Here is a 17,956-nt window from a genome sequence, read left to right as displayed (position 1 = left end):
GCTATAGTGTATGTATAATCAGTGTATGTGTAATATCATTACCATCCTGTTGAGCTGTGATTGTTTAGTCCCAAGACTCCTGTTATTTTGATGTCCTGAATAGTTCTGCTGTTTTCAGCTGTTTCTTCCATCCTGTTCTGAACTATTATATAGTACTATTATGCATAAGTCTCATAGCATTTAACATCAGGTCAACCATTGATGTCAAGGTAGAATAGGTCAACAGTCAAATTAAAAACCAGAAAATCTGGACAGAAATAAACCTTGGCACCTCATTTAGTTAGAAAATGTTATGCCTCTGCATGTTTTTTAAGGTTTACGTGTTTATACTTTATTGTGAATTTTAAAATGACAAATATTTTCTATGCCATATGCATCTTACAGCACCTGCAGAATATGCTTAGAGAGAAAAGTATGACTTGTATCTATTAAACATCAATACAGGAGTCATAACTCTGAATGCTTTTTTGAAAATCTTACTGTATTTTAGACAGAACAACAACACACCGTCACTCATCTCCAGTACGTTGCTTGGCCTGATCATGGTGTTCCTGATGACTCTATGGACTTCTTGGAGTTCGTGAACTGTATGAGGCCAAAGAGAGTAGAGAATGAGCCGGTCCTTGTTCACTGCAGGTACTTTAAAATTCTGATTGTAGATTTGCTTCACCTTTAGAATATCATTTGCTTTGAAAAGTTTGTCTGCAAGACAGGAGGTTTCTTGAATTAGATGAAAATGTTGAACTGTGCAACACCAGCATTCACTGATGGAGACAGAAGCACTAGTGTTGTATCTAAAGGACAAGTTTCTTTTCTCTCCCTTTCTCCTGCAACCTTTTGGTGAAAAGTCTTAGTCACATAATTGTCACAGAGCTGATAATCTGCAGTATAAGTGTTCTCCATTTTTATCCTCTACCACTGCTGTAACCTCATTTTCAATGGTACTGCAAAGTTTTTTCCTACTGTTCAAATCCTTGTCAAAAAGCTGTCTGTTAGCTCTTAGCTTCGTTAGTCAAAAATACCAAACCAGTACGTTTAGATTTGTAAGCGGTTATAATTGTTAAAAATCCTTCTACTTGAAGTGAGATTTTATTTTTCTTAAAAAATCTTTTCTTTTTAATAATTGTTAGGAAATATTACTGAAGTTGCTTAAAAGGTAAGCTTCACACTCTCTTCTGATTTTATTAAGGTCTTCTTGTAATTTGTTAAGCTATTTAGCATCCTAATATTACGTCTGTGGTATGAATCGGGTACGTTGCAAAAACTTAATTTTATAGCCTATTTTTCTGCTACATTTCACAGCGCTGGAATCGGTCGCACTGGTGTATTGGTCACTATGGAAACAGCCATGTGCTTAATTGAAAGAAACCAGCCTGTTTATCCACTGGATATTGTACGAAAAATGCGAGACCAGCGAGCTATGATGGTGCAAACATCAGTAAGTAATGGAGAAGCCTCTTCCTCTGTATATATGCTGCACTTCTCCAGTTCTAAACCAGTTACGAATTAGTTTAAAATGATCTAGTTGTATGAATCTTCAGTTGCCATTATATTTCATGCTTCCTACATTGAGCATAACATATGCAACAATGGCTGCTTTGCCTGTGAGGTGTGTATTTAACTTTTTTGTAAATATGTCTTACTGTGCCCTTAAAAGATAATTGATTCCTATATATTACAAGTAGTTAGAATCAACTTGCCCAAATCATCTGTTTATAGTTCTTTGTCTAAATTATCTGCAAGAAGCTAGAATATATCTTTTTTTAACTCTTAGTACAGAGCCTTTTAGGAAGTTATTAAACTGAAGGTTAATTTAAAGGTTTTGGGGTATGATTTGAACAGAGGATGTGGCTTTTCAAGAGACTGCTTTAGGTATAGAAAATCGATAAGAACAATATATGCATTTTTTTAAAATCATGTCACTACTCCAGTTTGTTAAAAAAAAGCGCAAGAATGAAATTCAGGAAAAGCTGGGTAGTATCAGTAGCTGATATATGAAAGTATAAAGTGATTTTAAGATGGAAGTGGTTCAAAGATAATTTGAGATCATGAGGGCAATTTTGTGTTGGCTTTGAAAATGAACATATTGACATTAGAGACCAACAATGAAGTCTGGGAGGCCCTACTTTCTTGAGTAGAGGTTGGATGACAGAATATGAAGTACAGATTATCTTGGAGAGTTAAATGCCCTATGACAAATCATAGAATCATTTCAATCGGAAGAGACCCTCAGGATCATAGAGTCCAACCATAAACTACCCTAACTCTAGCACTAAACCATGTCCATAAGAACCTCGTCTAAATGCCTTTTAAACACCTTCAGGGATGGTGACTCCACCACTTCCATGGGCAGCCTGTTCCAATGCCTGACAACCCTTTTTGTGAAGAAATTTTTCCTAATATCCAATCTAAACCTCCCCTGGTGCAACTTGAGGCCATTTCCTCTCGTCCTATCACTTGCTACTTGGGAGAAGAGACCAACCCTCTCCATGCTACAACCTCCTTTCAGGTAGTTGTAGACAGCCATAGGGTCTCCCCTCAGCCTCTTTTTCTCCAGGCTAAACAGCCCCTGTTTGCTCAGCTGCTCCTCGTCACTCTTGTGCTCCAGGCTCCTCACCAGCTTTGTCACCCTCCTCTGCACTCTCTCTAGTACTTGAATAGGAGTAAAGGCGTTTAGACCCAGAAAGTCAACAGTTAAAATGAGCATTTCTGTGTCTCATCCTCAAAAGAAAATGCCTTGATTTCCACTTGATCATCAAGGGAAGGAAGAAGGTAACTTGAGAAGACAAATTCTATTCATTAACAGATTAATGACTACAGGAGCAAGCACTATGATTGACTAGATGGGAAAATTCTTGTGTTATCAAAGGATGTGAAAGTGTCAGTGTATCATTAGAGTGCTCTGTGAGCAGAGGTTGCTCATGCTTGCTGCTGGGATTCTTGTTCACTGCAGTATGAGTGCACTCTCTGGATGTGCATTGGGACTGTATGGCTGAGGAGGGAGTTCTCTGAAGAGTCCCCTGCCAGTTCCTTGCAGAAATAAAAGTCGAGCTTAAGACACAAGATGTCATGACAGGAGAAAGGTTAGTCTCAAGGTTAAGGAAGCTGAATGTTGACTTATGAAGTTGTACCTGTCTAAGCCCCTCAGTTTCGAAAATGAACTGAGCAAGTTCAGGTTTAAACTTTGTAGAAGTGATTGCCTTCTTGACAATCAGACATAAGAACCTGAAGTAAACTTCACCTTGCCAGAAGGCCAAGTTACCTCCCATTAGAACAGGAATCAGCGGAAATTGTTCTTGCACTTCACACTTTGGCATAATTGAAGAATATGGGGAATAGCAATAAATACACTGACAGACAGATCCCAAATGTGGGAAACTGAGTATCTAAAATAGGATTCTTTACCTCACTGGCTGTGTTCCACAGTTTACTATCAGCACAATCAGGAGAGGGATGATGTGTAGCAGCAATACTGTGAAATTAAATTCTCTTGTCATTTCTGAAGAGTGCAGATACTGTTGTCAAAAGCCAATAAGCAGAACTGGCATAACTGTGCTGTAAATGAGACACAGAAGCAAGCACTAAACTGTGAGAAAGCAGAATACCGAAGAACTGCGTATTCCCATTTTGATGTGTCCTGGGTGCTCCGTCGCATTCCCATGCCTGCATTCCAGCTAGCCCCTAGATTTGATATGCGGCTTTGGGCTTCTGAGAGAGGCCATTAGGCATTGTTCAGCTGTAATAGCCTTGCCTGAAGCTTGTTCAGCTGCCCTGGGGGGCTCGTGTGTGTGCTCCAGTTCTAAGATGATACGCATAGCCGGATGCATGTTATGAGTTACCATCAGACAGGGGATGGTAAGAATGGACTCATCAGAACTATGAACTGGTCAGTTTAGTGTCTGCTGTTAATCATGTTGAAAGCTGTAGTTTCTCAAAGACCTGTAATTTGGTCATCAGGAAAAGCAAAACAAAAGCTTTGACCAAAATAATAAGGCTACAACAAAATTTCTGTAACTGTATGGCCTTTCATTTAAAAAGAAAATTAAAAAAAATAATAATTAACTATTATGTTCCATCAAAGAGCAATTACAGATACAAAACATTACAGAAAGCAGTGCTTTAGGATGTACAAACAGGACTAGTTATCAGCTGAGTGCGCAGTAAGAATACCCATTACAGATAAGAAAACAAGTAGTCAGAGTCTGAGTCAGAGGAAGCAATGCTCAAGTGTTCATTCCTATTTGTTCAGTAACTTGATGACACAAAGGAGTTAACAAAGTATTGAACAGAGCTCTAAATATCACACTTGGCTTGTTCAGGCAGTAGAAATACACAAATGACAATAACAATGAAGAGAAAAGTCAAGGTAATTAAGACATAAAGACAAAAGAACAGAGTGATATTGAAGGTGGGAGTAATTGACTGAAAGGTTGAAGAAAAGGCAGGAAAATCAAGATAGAGAAAATTAATTTCCATCCCCAAGTTTTCTTTAGGTTTTTATGTACTTAAGATAAAATGTATTGCAGGTTACGGAGAATAACATTCCTAACTAGTGGTATTTAAATGCAACCTAAGGTCCTTCAGAGTCCAAGTGGTATCTTATAGCCCTGTCCTTTGGGAGATTTTGGGAGAGTGTTTCCAGAGGCTCCTGGAGAGCTGATGAGAGCTGACATACAAGGCCAGCTGGGAAAAGATTTCAAAGATGTAAAAAGGGATTTAGAAAATGCGAAGCTGCGCGTCTCTGAATGTATGACATTGAGCTTTTGAGAAAGGTGTTCATTTGGGGGTTTTGGCAGTAGTGGGAAGTACTTTCAGAGGAGAGGTATACTTCGATCTTTGTACGTTCTTTTACATTTCCGTCATCCTGTGTTCTTGGGATTGTGCTAATCAAAATATATTATTTAGGCTATGTGGCCTTTAAGTTCTGCACTAGTCCTGTTACTAATGTATCCTTGTATCACTTTTCAGAAAGAGCCTCACAGCGCAATTGCTTTTAACAAATGGGTACATCACAAGATCATGAAAGAAATAGTCTTTCTAATAGTAAAATTCAGAAAAGAAACAGTAATCTAATTTCTGCAGACTTCATAAGAACTAAATGAGTGAAAAAATTTGGATGACAGAAAAAATTAATGTGGCTGCTGATCTTCAAAAATATTAATTCTAAACGTTTTGATCCCATTCTGTTATTAAAGGAAATGTGTGGTCTGATTGCAAATTGGAAATAAAGCAACTATGTCTTCTGCAATAGTGTAGTTGGTTTAAAAAAAAAAGTTTTTAGCAAGGCAATGGGGCCTATATATTCTGTATTGTAATTTTAAATGCATTTTTGGTCACATAACTTTAATGTGTTCAGTAATATGTAACTGCAGAATTGGTAAGGTTAGAATACTTGTAATAATCAGATTAACAGTAACAAAAAAAATAGAGGGTGTGAGATTTTTTTAATGCTCGTCCTTCATAGAAGAGTAAATGTTACCTGTGTATGCTGTGAACACAACCAGGACAGCTGGATTTTCTCCTTCATTCTTTGTATCTCCTCTCCTGTCATTGTCCAGGAGAAAAGGAAGCAGTGGGACTGTTAGTCCTATTAAATACTACTATATAATCAGGAGTTTAACTAATTATTCATAAATGGTTTTGTTTTTTCTTTCTTATACAGAGTCAATACAAATTTGTTTGTGAAGCTATTCTTCGTGTTTACAAAGAAGGATTGGTTCGACCACTGGATTCCAGTTAGCACAGCAGTGAGGGATGAATTCTTTTTTCACCTAAAAGACTGCTCTTTAAGTAAATCAGGGGCTTTTTTCTGAAAGCAACTAGAATGGACTAGAAGCCCATGAAAAGACAGATGAGCACATTTGAACTGTGGCACTTTAAATTTCTCAAGAAGATTGCTAAATCATGTACAGTATAACAGAGTCATGTAGATAAATATATGAGAGCAATTGTGTGTAATATGCTTTATTCACATAGACAACCATAAACAATCATGGAAACCTTAATACATATCTTTTACTGCCTTAAAACATCTTTTACTTTAGAAGTTACAAAGATCCTTGTGTTTCCTTTGAAATAGCAAAAAGAAAGCTAACAGTATTGAAATTATTCAGCTTAAGAGGGTATTTAATATATTTTTATTGTGTGAAAGTTCACTGAAGGTGAATATTTGTAACTTTCTTATTGGGACACTATATATTCATGGAAATGTAACCTTGACTTCTAAAAGGCTGACGAAGAGCTTTAAAGGCTAATGCATAACTACTGTATATTAAGAGCTGGAGAAAGTAAGTATTCAGTTACCATAAATCTATTAGTAAGTATGCCAGTTGTTATAATATGCTTCTTAGGAATCACATCTGCTGTATGTGATGTGCAAAGTAATGCTGCATTTAAGCATTTATGCAGATGGTACAATCTACATCTTCTGTTGATCAATTTTAATTGCAAGTTGCCCTTTTAGCAGTGACCTACTTCTTACAGTTTTAGTTATTTTACTCCTTTTGTTCTGTTTCTGCTGTCCATTCCTTTATACTTGTCTTTCACTACCGTCTCTATAGGTAGACTGAAAATATTTTAACTTAAAATGAGGTTTAATTCTTTGTCACCTTTGTTTCCATGTGTATTTATGAGTTCTCAGATGTAAATGTGGATTAATGTTGCACACAAGTCCTAGACTTTCGATTTACTGTATATGCGAAGCAGTCTAACCCAATACTGGAAGAAAAATTACTACTGAACCCATAAATTATGTTGCTGCTAATTCAAGGTGTGAAGCTTACAAGGGCACAGCTGTTGCTGGTGTCCAGATGGTGTTAAAATGTTGACTTGCTGCCCTTCAGTAAAAACTGCTCTTATCCAGTGAAACACAACTCCCTTTTGCAAGAGTTCTGTGGATTTACTGTCTTTCTTGCTTATGGAAATGCAGCTAAATTCACATGAAGATTTACATAGAAAGAGAGAATGAATTTGTATATTGATGAATAATTCACCCTAAGGTACGCTGGTCTCCATTTCATTTCAAATGGGAGAATTGGACTTTCTGAACAATATAACCACATTTGTATGATGTTAATTTATTTTGTGTGTGCTTTTTGATTACCCTGAGATAGTTCTTCATTTTTTAATAGTGTTTAAAATAATATTCGGAGGAACTGTTTAAAACTCTGTTATTTAAAAGATTAGTCCTAAATAGGGAAAAAAAGTTATGGTGCATATTAGCCAGATGTTTATATGTGTAGAAAAGAGAAAATTAGATTATTTTCTTTTTAGGTATATATACACACTTATTCAGATATATTTTAGAATTATGGTTTCTATTATGGATATTATCATTTATATCTGGAGTTTCATTGTAGAAACTGCCACAGCTCTGCAACATGCATCTCTCACGTTACCAGAAGGTTATGTTTTTTCCCAGAAGGGAGCTGAAAAGTGAATGTAGGATGTGCAAAATTGCTGACTTTTCTCTTCGGTAGGATTAGTCATTTCTTCAAGATTACGTTATGAGTTATAGGTAAAGAAGATACCTGGTTACTATTTATTGATCAAAAGAGTTTTAATTGGAAAGTGCAGGGTAATTGGCAATGTGGAAAGCTTCTTGGCTTTGTTAGGCTGAAGGCTGAATAAGTTTTTTGCTCATTCATAAAAACGGCATTCCAGATTTCACTTTCACTGAAGTTTTTGTAATATTTTGGACCATCATCCTCTTCCTTGACTGGACACAGATTGGAAGGCAAGAGACCATAACTCTGGTTCACTTTTAACTTGCTAAACTGTATCAGGTCACTCAATCTGTCTGTGACCCCAAATGTAAAATGATACTGGACACCCACATGTTGCTCAGGAGACTTTTTTTTCTTTTTTTAATGAGAGTGGAAAAGTGTTGTACAAGGGCTGTCTGCCTGCTGCTGTTGGAGAGAATGTTGAGCAGTGAGAAAACAGTGTGACCCTTTCCTGCTGGAGGAGCAGTGGACACTAAAGAATCTGTGCCTGCTGAGTGGGTGGTTAACAGAAGCCTCCCTTTTGTTATGTGTGTGCCTTTCTGTTAAAATGTCTTTTTTCTTTTTTTCTTTTAAGTTTTGTTGTGCCCAGATCTCTAAGTCATCCCTTGCAGTTGCCATGACTTGCAGTTAATAGTTTGTCAAGAAGTGAAAAAGGCAAGGAGGAAAAAGGCAAGGCAATAAATAGTAAGAAAATATTGAGAGCCTGTCTTTTTCTATATCTGTTTCTTTTGTGGAAGTACTTGATTAAACTTACTGTTTGTGTTCAAGGTTATTGCTATATTCCTATTGCTATTTATGTTTCTTCATGTTGAATATGCATTTACCAAAACACTGTACATTTATTCCGTTTAACTCCAGTGTCAAAATACATGGTAGAGGCTTGGATTACATTAGTATGTGTGTGTTTAAATGATGATGATCATATTCTGACAACGAATGCTGCTCTTGTTGTGGTAAACTTACATGGTTTAGGTAATACCATTCATGAACTCTTATTTAGATTTGAATAACTTGTTTGAAATTGCTGGCCACAGAGAGACTACTCAAAGCTATAAAAATAGTAATCTCTGTAATATTTGATTTTTTTCTTTTTTTTTTCTTTTTTCTTTTTTTTTTTTTTTTTTTGTAAAACCATAGAGCAAATCTTGACTACGCAAGTATCTTGTAATTTGTGTCCATCTTTATTTCAGTCTCGCTGGGTTTTGCACATGTACCTATAGGGTCCACAGGGGACGATGAAGGGGGTTTTGTCTTCTCTCTCTAGTATGTGATGACTTTGCACTGGATGATGTATGCCTTAGATCTGATCTGGCGATGAAAGTGTAATTATGAAAGCATTTTCTTCATGCTGCATTGTCTTTCTACAAGAATTAGGAAATTAAAAAGGCAGGTGATTTTGATATTGGGGGGGTGGGGGGGGGAGGAGAAGGTAGAACTCAACATTTTTAACTCTCAAGCAATTGACAAATAGAAGAAAATGCTGTGAAGTCAAGATTCTGTATAACCTTCATAAAGAGTTTAACCTTCAGTTTTCACCTGTGCTTTTGTACTCATGACAGTGTTCAAAATTTCTAGCATGGCAGTGGATAAAGATGGAGGCATAAGCCTTTGGGGTTTTTCATGACTCTGAAATACACTGACATTTATTCTTCAAAATTAAACAAATTTTAACTAAGTGGCTTTATATTTGATACAAAAGTAACTAAAATGCCTATTCATAGTGTCTTCAGAAGTATCACAGTGGAACACTTCTGAGATGGGGGTGGGAGGGACAGATCTTATACCATGTGTTGAAAATAAGAAAAATGGTGCCGTAAACCTTGGATGCCTTTTGTTTAACAGGACGTATGAAATATGAATTATTAAAATACAACCAAATCTTGAATACTGGTGGTGTTTTGAAAAATAATCAAAAAATTATTCCAGAGCTTTGCCATCACTAATCCTGTCTTTTAAGTGTTGGTACTAAATTATATGCAATCAAAATGTACTTAAGAATTCAGCAATAGCTCTTCATATACGCTTATTTTTTTTAACAATTGGTTCTCTGTTTCCCATTCCTTTTTTCTGCTATGCAATAGTTGGTTAAATATATATATATACACACATTTGTGGTTCTGAAATATCTAAAGACCTGTGCATTTGCTTTATTACAAGCGTTATATGATACTGGTTTGCAACAAAAGTTCTTCCCTGTAGATAATGTTCTTATGTGTCTGACTAAATGCATAAATGGTCCACTGATTGAAAGTGTGAAAAATACACATGGTTCATATTCAGTCAATTAAAATTTAAACATAGTTATTTCACTGATAATGACTTTATTGTTATGTCTTGAAATGTAGCATTCAAGTGCAAGTTTATTTTACTCATTCACATAAAACCTTTCCAGAAAGAATGTGCACTGGGAAATGTTTGTGTTTCAGTTGGTAACCTGCAATTAGTCTACTTGGTTAAAAGCATTTATTAATTGAAACTATGCGGAAGGTAAAGTTGTGTCATGAAATACTTTGTTCAAAGGAAGTTGAAAGCCAAGTGAATGATTAATTCATTGTATAAAACATAATGTTTTGATTAAATGGATTATCTTGCATTTAAGTTCTGACACTGATAGTGTTAAACCATCTCAGGTGACTCTGCTTTAACAATAGTATTATAGTAACAGTTGAAATATAGCAATCTAATGCAATTTGATATTGATGATATTGCACATGATATTGATGGATTTAACCATTTCTCAGTTCAGACTAATCCTGTGACAGTTGTGGTCTGATTTGACCACTACTATGCAGAGCAACTGTTGAGAACCAAGAAAATAATAGAAAAAGCAGATTGTGTGGACTGCTGACACTGTTTAGTTTCGGTTGTCATTAACAGACTAGAAACTGTTGTGAGGCTTGTTTTATTTTGTCTTGCTTTTTAAAAGACATTCATCTTAAGAGCTGACTTTTGGAATGGGGAGTAGAATGTGCCTTTATTGACTCTCCTAATTTTGTTGCAGACTACTTGGGTGGGAGACTTGGATAAGAGTCTTAGATTGTGTGGTATTTTGAGTTTAACTGAAGGTTTTTAATCTCATTAAATTCTTCTTTGAAATATTAAAGCATTGATTTTAATAGACGTTAATGAAACACTTCAGTTTGCTGTTAGTTGCTCAGCTTCTGTTTTCTTGGCTTTGATGTTGTTTCTTGAGTTGTCATTATTTTACTGTATAAAAACGTCCTGAGGTTCCCCACAGCTGTAAAACTGGCTTTGTTGCAGACAGGCTAAGTGATGTTGCTGTTGCTTAAGATACGATATTACTTAACCTGCTGAAGGTGTAATGGGGTGTTCAGACCAACCTCAACTGAGCTGCTTTCTGAGGAATTCAAACAGTGCTGCTAACAGTGGTAAAAATCACAGAGATATCTCAAAAAAGCATGTAGGAAATGTTTTGTTCAGGGCAGATAAGACCTGGTTCTTATTTAAAATTTAAAAATAAAAAACGATGAAATGTTTTTAACAGCTAAGGTAGGTGTAGGAAATGCAATATTTTTTTCCCTTTGCAAAACATTTTTCCATGTTTTGAATGCATCTTTTCCTTTAGAACAATTTCTTTAGTAAAGAGCCCTGCTGTTGATAGGTTTTAATTTTTGTCAGACTGACCTAGAAAATAATTTTAAGCTGAACTTTTTTCCCCATTTACTGCTTTGTGTTTTTAAGTAACATTAAACAAAACTCAAATCTATTCCTTCTAAAACTTACTTGGGCTGTTTTCATTTCACGTCTTTTTCCGAGACATAAATGGAACCTGATTGTGCCTGGATAACTAGTGAGGATGCCACACATGTTAAGACACTTTGCTCGATCTACTAAATCTATTGCCTAACATCACTTACCAACTGAAACCAGTCTAGCATCATGTTTCTATCAGCCTTTTGCCAAATAACCATCTTGTAAATGGGAAGCCTTTGGAGCTTGCTCTCCTGAGCATTAGGAAGTCTTCTTGTGCTGAACTAGAACTGATGCTTAAAAAAATAAATAAAATAAAATTAAAATCTGGATCTTCAAGTAAGAAAGGTTTGTTTACCCAAATATATAAAAAACACACTTACACCTTTTACAAAGAAAAAATAGTTTCTCTGTTTAAAAAAAATAATAATAATACTAATTTCTAGCAGCTTACAATCTTCTTTGTGGCTGCATCTGTGTAGTCATAAACTAAAACAGTTCTCAACTGGTAAGCAGTATGGCCACTAAAGCACAGAGAAGTCGACATTGACCTAGCTACCTGATTAATTTCTCAACTTTGTTGTGAATGGTTGGTTGCAACCCTGGTTCAGAAGTCCTGGCTGCAGAATGGAAGGAGAAAGGGCTGCCTTCCTTCGGGAAGAGATCGAAAGCCTGCTCAGTAAACCAGCAGTCTCTATTGGCCTTAGTGGGGTTGTACCTGTATTAACTAACCGGAGCAGCCCAGTTTCATGTACAGTCAAATGTATCTACGTGAGTTTGCAAGAATAGCGAAGCCAAATGTTCATTTTGCAGGGGAAAAAGTCTCAGACCAGGGGTGTTAATTTTCATGGGCTTAATTTGCTTCAATTAAGCAGCAGGTTAGCTTGGTAACTGTTGAGTTATTCTTGATCAGTGCTCTTCTAATTCAGAGATTCACATACATGAATAAAAATCTGGTGTAACCATTGCTTTCCTAGTTTTTAATAGAAATTAAATTACTGTCTGTAGAAATTAGGTGGCAAATTAGTATATGTGCTCAAATTTAGATGTATTTCAAATCCAGATTTTGCAAAATCAATTACAAGTATCAATGCTTATATTCCAGTGACCTGTGCAGTGAATACTCAAGATAATTTAGATTTTTCACACGTCATTGTGTAACCTTTATAGAGAAAAACAAGATAAATAGTGAGGACAGTCCTATCAAGGTTTTGAAAATCTGCCAGGCATTCATAGTAACTAATGTGATTGGTTAAAACTGACCTTCATTGCAACTGGTACAAAAATGTGCTTAATAGTACGTGAATAAATTGCATAACAGCTGGGAAAGCCAAAATTGGGAGGATTTTGCAAGCTTTGCAAGAGATTCCACTATTCTGGTCACTAAGTTTGTATTTTCATACACGATAACATTTTTTTCAGAGATGCAGAAGAAGCAAAGACAATATGCATTGAGCGACTTGGGCTATTTTTTGTTTTAATGGTGGTTTCTGTAGCACTCGATAGTTTCTTTTTCTGAGATCTTAGGTTCCAGTGCTTTAAAGGAATAAAAGAATGTATTTGGAAGGTAAGGACAGAGTTTTTGTATCCTAAGCTGTACTTTTCTTTTGAATCATTTAAGATGTAAATCGATGTTGTTATTACAAAGCTTAATTTATTGTTTAAAAATGTAGACACTTCTTGAAATGAATGTATCATTTTTCTTGTTATTTTTATAGGAATAAAGTATTGGTTAATGTTTTCAGTATATTTTTCTTCGGTTTTGGAACTATTTTGAACAAAAATATTACAGCCACCATTTTATTCTTACGGGTTATATAGCTAATGATGAAATAAAGCATTTTTGGCTATGTGGTTTTACTGTGGCTTTATTCAAGAAAACAATAAGCATTGCAGAAAAAGTTACTGAGCTTTTTAATTCTTAAAAAAAAAAAACACATGGCTGCAGCTTGAATTTTATCTAATCAAGCAAATATGTATGGAAAGTGTCTGCTCCATATAGATACAGTGTGTAAATCTTTCATAAATCTCTTGCTAGGGAAGTAAAGCAACCAAGTAAGCCATGAATTCTTAGGAATATTTCACTTGCAACGATTTTTATAAAAGAGGATTGTTTCAATTAATTAGGCCATTAAACCTTTGCACTCATGGGATGCAAGGCCACATTTGAGCATAGATTTCCTTTTTTGCTACTGTGTATAAAACGTGCAGACTATCCTACCTTTTGGGATTTCCCACATCTCACAGTACTTCCCAGAGGTGTCCAAGTAGTCATATCTTCTACACTCTCCGTTGCTCCAGGGTGGCTGTCAACCATCCATCCAGGCAGCTCTGACAAGGGGTATATGTGCACACTGGAATCTCTTACAGGTGTATAGAGAGCCGCCAAGACAAAAGTTTTGCTGGAAATCCATCCAAAACAGCTTAGAGAAAGATGTGCCAGTGTCTTTGCAGCTTGTTAGCAAGATGGGGTGCAGAAGCAGCTTTTGGAGGAGATAAGGCAGAAGCAGACTCCCAGACCATGGTTGCCTCACCAAGACTTTCACAGCTGATCGCTCATGGGGAGAAGAGGACCTTAATGTGTTACAGGTGATTTCAGGCAGTGCAAAGCACCAAGGTATTCCATTCCTGTGCACAAGGTAAGCTTTTAAAGTCCTTCTGGTACCAGCAACCCCACAGCTGTGAGTACTCAGAACTGGCCTGGTTAAAAAAGGGAAAATAGTTGAAGCTCCTGAGCTGTGTAACTAAGAATCCCTATCTTAGCAACTGCTATTACAAGAGGGATCGTACAGGTTTGCTTAAGTGGCATTGCTTTCAAATACTGTCCCTTTATCAAAGGGGTATATAGAGAGAGATACATGTGCACGTGTGCATATATATATATTTATATAAAATAGAAGATACAAGTGAACAATGGAAGTAGCTCCAAAAAGGACAGAGAAGTCATAAATTCAGTTTGACATCTCAACTATGAAAAGAATTAAAAAGGGGGGACTCTAAAATGAAGGTAGCAATACAGGTAATATAAACAGTGTATAAATAAGTAGTGTTTTTTTCTGCTGTGCCATAGTAATCTTTTTATTAAAGTAAAATCTTGATTCACACAACTGAAGAAAAAACTGTATATAACTTGGTTTTGTTATTTAAATGCATAGTGCTTGCTTTTGCAGATTCCCGTAATGCATAGATTTACTTGTTCAATTAACACTGAATGTTGCTTGCTTTATTGCCATCTGTAGAAACTGTTTGCTTTTTTCTCATTACAAGGTTATGTAAATTGAGGACTTTTTAAGGCTAATGACTGAAAGTGATTTCTTGATATTTGGCGGAGTTTAGATGGCAGACAATAAGAAAAATAAAATTCTTTATGTAGCCATGGTTGCATTCAGCATATATTTAAACAGACTGAATTGTATATCATGTCTTCTTTCCTTAATAAAACCAATTAATATTCAAGTTTATTACCTGATACAATTAGGGTGCTTGATACTGAATAAGTAACTGTTAAACGCAATCCCACTTTTAAAAAGTTTTCAAGCCAATTCAGAGGAGAGACAAAACAGTTTATGTGTGCATGGTCAACAAAACTATGGTATATAAGGAAGCAGGTGTGTGGCAGCCTCCTCTTAGTGAGGCTAAATACGGAAACAAGTAAATGTACTCTGTTTTAATAACTGCTCAGTAATAGAAATGATGCCACACACAATTTCAGTAGACATTTTAGGAGCAGAAATTGAGCCATGTGAACTGAGAGAGTTTCCGAAGCATCCAAGCACAAAAGGAGTGGTATTGCATGGAGCCTGGATTACCCAAGTATAGCAAGCAAGAAGGAAATCATAGAAACTGGAAGTAAAGCATTGGCAATGTGCCTCAAGAGGAAGCCCATGAGGTGCAGAGCCCTTCCTGGAAAGAGAATTGAAACCCTGGACAAAGAACTTGTCCTCACTGTGATCCTGTTGCTTCACAGAAACAGGATTTTGATGGAACTGGACGGATCATTTAAAAAGTTCATTTAAAAAAATAAACAAACAAAGCTACTTTTCTAATGCAAGGATCTTTCTAGCTTTCTTGTTCCCTGTTTATGGGGTGGGGGGGAGGAAAGATAGCAATAGCTGAACTTTTGCAAAAGAGAATACATTTTTTGTATAGCACCCAATGGACTGTGAACATCTTTATCTTGCTGCCAAGCAAAGTTTGGTTTACAGTAGTGTGAGATGCAGTTACCCATTCAGAGAACAATATAAATAAGGTTAGGTGCAGAGACTGTCTGGTGCTCACAGCCACAGAGCAAAACTGTTGTATCAGGGAACTGAACTTGCAGGCTAAGTTGTGTTCCTCTGCCCATGCCAGGGCTGATGCCAGCTCTCAGAATGATTCGGTGGAGTTCTGCACTGGAGAAGCTTCACACCAAAAACAATTGTATTGCTGTTTGCAGCTGGTGGTAAGGTAGCAATAGGGTTGGGTGGCTGCATCAGGACTAAGCAGCTTACAAGATAGTGAAACATTTGGTTTTCCCAGTGTGAATTTTCCCCCCCTTCTTGAGTAGAGCCAACTCAGCGTCCTCCCAAAGAGAAGGGTTCATCTCAGCTGCACCTTCCTCCCCCTCTACCAGTGACTATCTCTTCCTTATCCTAATTTACTCTTCTCCATCATTTGCAACACATGTGCCTCCCCTGTGCACACAGCAGGCAGTGTTAAATTCTGGTCAGGCCGAGTGGGTAGAAGTGGGTGAGTTGCTGTTGTGCTGGAACAGATGGCATCTGCAGTGCAGCCACCAGCTATGTGCATGTGCTGTAGGTGGTTGCTAAGGGAAAAGGGGATAATTTGGAGGTTTTGTTAAAGAAGATTTGTTAGTTTTCTCTTACTTATTGGGGGCAGTACAGTTCAAAAGCTGAGGTCAGTTTATTTTTTTTTTTCCAGTGACCAGTAGTTGCCAGTTGTTTGGTTTATTTAGATGAGGGGAACTTGGTTCATTGAGCCAAGGTAGCATGACAGGATGGTTGAGAGGAGAGGAATCTAACTAGTTATTTTCTGTATCTCAGTAACTTGAAAGTAGCTGGATTTCTGGACCACAGTCTACAACTTCCAGGTGTTGTTATCTCCTCTGTTACGTCCCCATCACTTACTGCAACCAAGATCCTCACTCAGATCACCTGCCACTCACACCTTGCCTGCCCAACATGGTATCACAGCCTGCAAGATTGTCTCTTTCCCTCACAGTGAAAAGCCTGCATCCACCCACCAGGTTCCTTCTCACATGTATCCCCAAAATCTCATGGCCTCCTGCCTCTCACCTGAACTTCCCCAAGCCCACATGTCCCTCCTCAGGCAGCTCCAGCACTCAGAGGTTCCTCACTAGCTCCTGGCATAGTGACCATCTGATCCCTTCCCCAGGGACTGGTGTGCCCTGCCCCTGTCCTTGAAGATCCCCCTCTCCGTAGAGGGAACAAATTAAAGAAGGTGTAAAGGACCCATTGAGGGCAACAGCTGGCAAATCACCCCTAGGGCATTGGTGACCTGTAATGGGCCATGCCTGGCTCCTGGATTTGTGGCCGTGTTGGGTTCTGAGGTGGTTTGATGTGTCTTATGAGATCCCAGTCAACCCACCTGTACAAATGGTTTCCTTTATGAAGGGCATCCAAGGTTGGTTCATTGGGCATTGTTTTTTTTTTTTAAGAACCTTTTTCTGTAGTCATAATGAATATCTTGATAAAAGTACTTTTTGTTGTAGTGTTTAATTTGTGGTGGATATGGGGCTTTTTAGCCAAAGCGATTTTGATCTATGTGGGGGAAGATCTGGCAAAACATGGAGGAGGAGGTAGAGTATTCATGTTGAACAGCTCGCGAACTTTTTTATATGGAATAAATTGCAGATGTCCCTTGAAGACCTGTGATATTGACAGTAGGCACCAAATTCCCTTCTTCAGTTCTGCAGCAAAGAGTCTGACTTCTTAGGAGTTGCAACTCAAGCTTCAATGCCTTCTCAGTCACATCATACTGTGAGCTCCTGTGTAATAAAATTAGAAGATAATTCACGTGTGTTGTATAGTTCACAGCTTAATTTTTCATGTTGAGTGGTGTAAGGTATTTATCAACTGGTTTAATAGATTAAAGTGCTGCCTGCACCTCCCCACGCTCTGCTGCGTGTGGATGGAGGCTGACAACTCCGCCTTTATAAAAGTGTTCTGTGCTCAACCCCATGACTAATGCAGATAAATATTTTTAAATCAGCTTTGGGTGCCACTGCAGTGTGCTCTCATGTGCACGCAGAAATGTGTGTTTACATTCATCCGGTGTTTGTGAACCCCAGGGTGCTGTGTAAATCTTATTCTTACCATGTGGTTTAAAGAAATACTTTGTAGGGCTAGTGTCACAGTGGGGAGCCATCTCATGTGGTCTGGATATGCAAAGATATAGAACAGAGAGTGTAAAATAAAAAAAAATGCACATTAAATAGATCTTATTTCATGGCACATTATTTAACTCCGGTATTTCTGAAGACCCGCAAGGTTGGTCTATTTCACATGGCGACTGATTATTTCTCCTTTCCAAACCTAGCTGAATGTGGAACAAAAAATTCCTTCTGAAAACTAAAACAACAGAGAAAACAAACAAACAAAACTGAACAAACAAAAAATTTCCCTTAGGTTTTACATCCTGGTATGGCAAAGAGTTAAAAACTAGATTTATTTGAAGTGATTGTTTTTGATCAGTTGGTGATGGTGGTTGATTGTATCTTG

The 17,956-nt window shown here is 37.2% G+C and overlaps 1 protein-coding gene across 14 annotated transcripts in view; it reads left to right on the top strand.

The window, feature by feature from the left end:
* Positions 1 to 12,963, top strand: part of PTPN3 (protein tyrosine phosphatase non-receptor type 3) — a 173,294-nt gene extending 160,331 nt beyond the window's left edge. For all 14 annotated transcript variants that reach the window (XM_021281367.2, XM_065052841.1, XM_021281371.2 and 11 more), the window contains 3 exons: positions 491 to 636; positions 1,303 to 1,438; positions 5,663 to 12,963. In XM_021281367.2, the coding sequence (XP_021137042.2) occupies positions 491 to 636; positions 1,303 to 1,438; positions 5,663 to 5,740 (360 nt within the window). In that variant the 3' untranslated portion in view covers positions 5,741 to 12,963. The remainder of the gene's footprint in view (positions 1 to 490; positions 637 to 1,302; positions 1,439 to 5,662) is intronic.
* Positions 12,964 to 17,956: the final 4,993 nt, after the last annotated feature.

This window comes from Columba livia, chromosome 2, assembly GCF_036013475.1.
Source record: "Columba livia isolate bColLiv1 breed racing homer chromosome 2, bColLiv1.pat.W.v2, whole genome shotgun sequence".
In the NCBI taxonomy this organism is placed as follows: Eukaryota; Metazoa; Chordata; class Aves; order Columbiformes; family Columbidae; genus Columba; species Columba livia.
The sequence above is the reverse complement of the archived record's forward strand: the minus strand, read 5'-3'. Positions and strand labels throughout refer to the sequence as shown.